Raw genomic sequence first — 6,664 nt, forward strand, 5'->3', positions numbered from 1 at the left:
TGTAATTAAATACACAAATAAAAAAATACTTTATTACTTGCATAGTAAAGTAATTGTAGTTTTCATTTGCTATACAGCCAGATAATACGACAAATCGCTAACCTTAAACGCCCAGTCGTTCATAAAAGCTGAAGGCGGTATAGTACTATAGTAATAGAGCAAGTGCAGAGTCACTGAACCGGAATAGATAGCTTGAAAGCGTTTATCGCGGGGGCCCTTGAAAGTGCGGGGCCCGTAGGATATGTCGCTACTTTTGCTGCTAGGATAATCCGGCGCTGATAGTGACGATTTCAAGAGATCGATCACCAATGTAGCTGCAATTGGGCAGCCTCTGGCACTAATCACATTGACCACGCCCACCGGCGATGTCCCCGCCCCCAAGAACCGCACAACACGCTCCACCAACAACAAAAAAAACATCCCCACGCAAACAAAAAATAATCCGCACGCTAAAATTCAAACGAGCATCACGCGAACACGGCGATTTTACATCACGCACGCACACACACAAAAACACACCGCGCAATTTGTTTCAATCGTTCAAATCAAACGTAAAACACGTTCACTGCGGATATTTTATTCTTATTTCGTCGTGGGTGGAGGCGGTGGTGGGGGGAGGTGACGCGGTGACGCGGAGGAGGATGGAGGCGTGACGCGGCCCCTCGCGCGCTACTTGCGGCCTCTTCCTCCGTTACCGCCGTCAGGAGACGCTGAGGCCGCGGAGCCGCGCTAACGAGAATCATGGTAACGTGGCGTTTCTCGCGCGGACGAACGTCTTCTTCGGTCCCTCTAGAAGCACGGGCGGCGGCCTTTACCATGAACGCCAGTTCGGTGTCTCTGTGAATCCGTGCCTTGAGGGGGGAGGTTGTTTTTTTGATGTGGTGGGTCAGGGCCCAGCGCGAGTAGTGGAGCCTGGGCCTTGCTCAGGCGAGGACACGTGGGCTGAGAGCGGCTCCTAAGCGGAGTTAGATTTTATTTTTTTAAACTGCGTTTGTAAATTGTGTTTCAAATTAGTAAAGGGTTGTGGCTGCGTGGTCCGGCAAAGTATAGTTTTTTTTTGTTAAAGATGGACTGGCTTTTCGTAGCAATGTGGAATTGCCATCACAACGGCCTTAGAGGGAGTTGAGCAATGGGTTAAGGGAGGTATTTTCTCCACTGCGGCTTTAGATTTTTATTTTGTTGTGCTCTTAAAAGAGTGGCGATTTTTTTTATATATATGAGGCAACTGCTGTTGGTAGACCAGACTGCGAAATGACGCGTTGCGGCGATGTTACAGTAAAGCATAAATGTGGAAGCCCATAGGCCAATCGATGAAATGTTGCGGGTATCATGTTTACCGAGACCTTTTAGACAAAGGAGAGGCCAGGTTGTTAATCGAGTCGGGCATACGGCTCATACGAGATGGGCCTAGGCCTAACATCAACACGAGAATCGGACTTTCGATATGCACTCGTTTAATCGTCGAAACTGATAATCCCCGCCGTCTATTTGTAATGTGTTTAGATCAGGGCCAAACACCAGTACAAGGGGGAAGGTTATTGTATTTGTCAATCTTTATTATTTACAAAATTAGTCCAGTAATTAAACTGAGCTGTAATAAGGCAGCTAGCTCTCAGCTCAACGACGCCTTGGCCCCTAGGTAAAACGTACTGAAATAGACCTCACTCAACAGTCATAACCAAGCTCTTAGTTTTTTTCGGTAAAGTCACGTAGGTAACCAAAATTCCAGCCCCATGCCACGAATCTAGCCCAGCCTCTTTGCTTGCTTGGACTGCTTCAATTTTGCCTCGTTGAGAGTAAAATACCACTCTTGCTGTGACTCATAATGGCGAAGTACACGCTACTTGGTAGACACGTGCTGTTTATTCTACCACGCGCATACATTTATTCGTGGGGTACCCATGACAAATGTAAATCAAAACATGAAACGTTCAAATGCGCTCATTTTAAGTGCGTTAACTTGTGTTTGTGTTTTTACAGGCGTGCGCACGCCCACTTATAAGCATATACTCTGAGAAGGGGGAAAGCTCTGGCAAGAGTGTGGTCATGCCGGCCGTGTTCAGGGCGCCCATCCGCCCGGACATCGTGAACTTCGTGCACACGAACCTGCGCAAGAACAGCCGGCAGCCCTACGCCGTCAGCGTGAATGCAGGTACGGTGAGCCCGGGACCGTACTTCCCCCACCAAATCACCCAATCACCCAGCAGTCTTAACGGGTTTACGTCTTCTCTCTCGGCCGCCAATAGTCGACGTCCGTGGAGATGTGGGATCACACGTGGTGGATTAATGAGCAATCGTCGTGGACTACACAAGCCGGAAAATCACGAATAATTGATGTAGCTTGTGGTCCTAAAAACTCTGGTTTTAATGTAGTCTCTGCCTCTTACCTTTATCTAGGGATATTAAATAGCCTTCAAAGTTAAAAAGTACATACCAATTTGCACTATTTTGACTGTACAGTGCCATTCATTGGTCTATTAAAATGGTATAATTATTGCCTTGATTAAACATGCTCTAGTTATATTTACTGTTTAGCCATTTTGATTTAAAGCTTTCGTGACTGCAGGGATTCATATTCTTGGTTCTTTCGGTAAAGTCACGTAGAAGGGGAAATAATACGTGACTTTACCGAAAGAACCAAGAATATGTTTAGCCATTGCTGACGAAACTTTAAACAAAATGCACCTAATATATAATCCGTAACATAACGGTCATTAGGCTCGCAAGTGTATCCTAGGCATCAATGTGACGAAATTGCTCATTCGCTGTTATAGCACAAGTGCCAATGTGAAACAACGCCTTAGTGGAATGGCAGTGAAACGCAAATGCTAGGCATCAATGTGACGAGATTGCTCATTCGCTGATGTTATAGCACAAGTGCCAATGTGAAACAACGCCTTAGTGGAATGGCAGTGAAACGCAAATGCTTATAACCATCGTCGTGCGTTGTCCCTTGCAGGTCACCAGACCAGCGCCGAGTCGTGGGGTACTGGCCGAGCTGTGGCGCGTATCCCCCGTGTGAGGGGTGGCGGTACGCACCGCTCCGGACAGGGTGCCTTCGGAAACGTATCCTTTCTCGCGTCTTGTCATGGGGTGGGGGGGGGGAGTAGAGCGTCGCAATTTTACGAGTGCCTCAGTCGCGCCACCGCCTTGCCGTGTTGCTGTAATTTGCAACTTACTGTGCGTCTGGTGGCGGTAGCCTGCCGTCGTGAAGCCAACGCACGCGGATGCTGAAAACTAAACCACTGAGCAAGGCGCTTGGCAGCTGTTTGTGCGGGTCGTGTTTTGGTTCGTGCGTAAAGATGAATCCTTGACAGCTCGTCCATGTAGATGTGCCGAGGAGGTCGCATGTTTGCGCCAACCAAGACGTGGCGTCGCTGGCACCGGCGTGTGAACGTGACCCAGAAGCGTTATGCCATATGCTCCGCTCTGGCCGCCACTGCTCTCCCTGCGCTCGTCATGTCCAAGGGTGAGCACCAGTGGGATCTTTTTCACATGACAAAAATTTCAAGTGGAATGAAATCTTAATTCGTGGTATTTGGAGATGTGATGAGCCTTGCTTTTTGGTCTGAGTTGCAGATGCACCCTGATAATAATTAAGTCCTGATTCTCCAAATGTTCACCTAAAAGGGACTGTATTTTGAAGGTTATTTCTATAAGACTGTTTGCATGTTTAGTTGATACAGCTGCTGAATGCATCTGTGGATTCCACGGTGTGTCCCCCACTAGGCCATCGCATCGAGGAGATCCCCGAGGTGCCACTGGTAGTTGAGGACAAGGTCGAGGGCTACAAGAAGACTAAGGAGGCTGTGCTGCTGCTCAAGAAGCTCAAGGCCTGGAACGACGTCAAGAAGGTTTGTTCAAAGTGCCTGGCGAGATGGTTTTTCGATCCCCTTGTTATGCAAGGCGTGTCATATGCTCAAATGTCCTTGTAAAAACAGTACACGTGTACTGCACGGTTACACTGTTTAAAGCGTGTGTTTGCTTCGTAGGTGTACGCCTCCAAGCGCCTGCGTGCAGGCAAGGGCAAGATGAGGAACCGTCGTCGCATCCAGCGCCGCGGGCCCTGCATCATCTACAACGAAGACAACGGCCTCACCCGCGCCTTCCGCAACATCCCAGGTACCTTACTGCCTGGGTTGTGGTCGTCCAGTATAGGTCTCTAGCGTATTTGTATGTTTTACCGCGTGTTGTTCTGACTTCATGCCGTGGGGTACAACGTAAAAACAATGGAAAGATATTCGGAGTATCCTGTCCCATTAGCCAGTGTACCCTCATATAGGCAGGAGTCGATGAATAATTGTAAAGATATGAATTAGCATCGTGAGTTAAGCGTACTCTTTTTTTAAATCCTTTATATTAAGTTCGCTTGCTTGTTTGCGCGCTTACGACCGTGCAAATCTTTCGGTCGTTTTTTAACCCACTTCCCGTGATCCAATCGAGCTGACATTTTGCACAGACTCGTTGTGCGTGACAATTTATTTTCGTGAAAATTTTTTTCCAAAATTTTACACTTTTTAGGAAAAAATTAATTATATTTAATTACCCATAGGTGGCAGCCATCTCAAGCCAGAGGACGAGAGGACTCTAGCCGCCACGCATATAAAGGATTTATAGTGAAAAACTGTGTTTTTACGGGTTAATTTATTTTTTTTTCCACGCGCAGGCATCACACTTCTGTCGGTGAAGAAGCTGAACCTTCTGCGCCTGGCGCCTGGTGGGCACGTGGGCCGCTTCTGCATCTGGACCGAGAGTGCGTTCGGCAAACTGGACGACATCTACGGCACCTGGCGCAAACCCTCCAAGGAAAAGTCCAACTACAAGTAATGCTGCGGTCTTAATACTGGATGTTGGTGGAAAATCATACGGAGGCTCTCCTAGAGCTCTTAGATTTTATGGTGTTGTACTAGAAACAGTACGTATGTTGAACTTATTTTGTACCGTGCTTAGTCAACTGTGCTAAACTGAGGTGAATAAGTGTGTGCGCGCGTCATTGTACGAAACTTGAACTATGCAGATCTAAGTTGTCGATGGATTTATCCCGTTTTTTTTTTGCAGCCTACCCATGAACAAGATGACCAACTCTGATCTCAGTCGTATCCTCAAGAGTGAAGAGATCCACAAAGTGCTCAGACCACCAAAGTAAGTGTTTCGTTTGCAGAATTGACTGATATTTCCTTTATGGTTCCCCCCACAAGCACGTTCATTAAGTTTAAAGTAAACAATTGCACAACATTAGGTGTTTTCTAATCACTGTACGTTCTTTATCAAGTAATATTTTTTTACAAAATTGCTTGTTTCGGTTACCTGCTCGCTGTCTTTTACAGCAAGAAGATTGTGCGTCGTGTGCTGAAGAAGAACCCACTTAAGAATCTCCGAGTGATGATCAAGCTCAACCCGTACGCCAAGACGGCTCGCCGGAACGCTCTCCTCACAGAGGAGCGCCATGTAAGTCTTGAGGACATGCGTGACCTGCAAAATCGCATCCTGCAACCACTAAACGAAATGTCCCCATTCATGCAGTTGATTGTAATGGGTGTGTAATTGTGCTGATCTCTGACTCTTAGAATGATGATATTATGATGTTATGTATTTATGTAATGAAGTTGCATTTTCGTTCTGTTTTATTTCTTGCTGTTAGCTAAATATTTAAACTGGTGCTGGTAGTAGTGGGCAGGTGCATTTTTGTGATCTACATTGACATTTAACACGGACTTCTATTTCTCCAAAAACAGAAGAACAAGGATACTGTTGCTGTTAAAAAGGCTGTCAAACAGGCCAAACAGGCCAAACAGGCCAAAGCGGATGCCAACAAAGACCAGAAACCCGCAAAAGAGCCAGCCGTCAGGACGCCAGCCGTCAAGGCGGCCGCAAAGAAGAAGGCAGCGGCGAAGAAAGCGGCCAAGATCGCAGCCAAGATAGCAGCCAAGACAGCCAAGACAGCCAAGACCACCGCATAACTGGCCCTGATTGGAGCCACCCATGCAGACTTGCTGTGCCGGCCTTGTTCGTAACACCTGGTTCGTTCAAATAAAAGGCAATTAATGACAATGGATCTTGCATCGTGTTGTCCTTTGCTTCAATTCAGCACAAGTTTTCACTAAAAATGAGATTGTTTTTCAACTGTATTGTAATCAATATGTTGCTTAAGTGTTTATTTAAACCTTCTTGGTTTTTTCGGTAAAGTCACTTCTACGTGACTTTACCGAAAGAACCAAGAAGATGAATCCCTGCAGTCACGAAAGCTTTAAATCGAAATGTTTATTTAAAATTGTGATCGTGCAGATGACAGATTTTGTCTAAATTAATGAGCTCAGGTTTTCTGAAACTACAGACCTCGTTACCCACCACCTACATTTTTTCGCGTTTACCAATTTACTCCCCATGCAGATGCAAATTAACTGGTGGCTCGCAAGGATTGGACTTTGGAGAAACTGTATGAGCGTGCATGTTTGTGTTTGCATCTACTACAGTATACACATTACATAGTTGCTGCTTTGGTGAGCTGTACATGAAATTAATAGTTTAGTTTAAATACTGTAACTCGGTAAAGGAAGATTTTATGGGTAAAAAATTTGGAATGCCAGTTTCCCAAAACTTTATTGCAGTGACTTTCAAATTACTCTGTCCCTTCGGTAAGTCGCGTAGAAAGAAAAATTAAATA

At 46.0% G+C, this 6,664-nt stretch overlaps 1 protein-coding gene and 1 non-coding gene across 2 annotated transcripts; both read left to right on the top strand.

The window, feature by feature from the left end:
• The first annotated feature begins 625 nt into the window (after positions 1-625).
• On the top strand, positions 626-6,055 carry RPL4 (ribosomal protein L4). Its single transcript, XM_078885987.1, has 10 exons — positions 626-744; positions 1,981-2,152; positions 2,960-3,066; positions 3,331-3,469; positions 3,730-3,854; positions 3,993-4,122; positions 4,667-4,823; positions 5,059-5,142; positions 5,328-5,448; positions 5,736-6,055. Exons 1-10 carry the CDS (start codon positions 742-744, stop codon positions 5,958-5,960), a joined length of 1,263 nt encoding a protein of 420 aa, XP_078742113.1. The 5' UTR covers positions 626-741; the 3' UTR covers positions 5,961-6,055.
• On the top strand, positions 3,152-3,252 carry LOC144931131 (small nucleolar RNA SNORD16). The gene has a single exon (XR_013636528.1). It is a non-coding gene; the product is annotated as a small nucleolar RNA SNORD16 (small nucleolar RNA).
• Positions 6,056-6,664: the final 609 nt, after the last annotated feature.

Source organism: Lampetra fluviatilis, chromosome 3 (assembly GCF_964198595.1).
Source record: "Lampetra fluviatilis chromosome 3, kcLamFluv1.1, whole genome shotgun sequence".
NCBI classification, from domain to species: domain Eukaryota; kingdom Metazoa; phylum Chordata; class Hyperoartia; order Petromyzontiformes; family Petromyzontidae; genus Lampetra; species Lampetra fluviatilis.

Coding starts and splice junctions, on each gene's coding strand:
- RPL4 (XM_078885987.1), top strand. Junction 4,123..4,666: donor CGCCTTCCGCAACATCCCAG/GTACCTTACTGC, acceptor TTCCACGCGCAG/GCATCACACTTCTGTCGGTG. Junction 5,449..5,735: donor TCCTCACAGAGGAGCGCCAT/GTAAGTCTTGAG, acceptor CTCCAAAAACAG/AAGAACAAGGATACTGTTGC.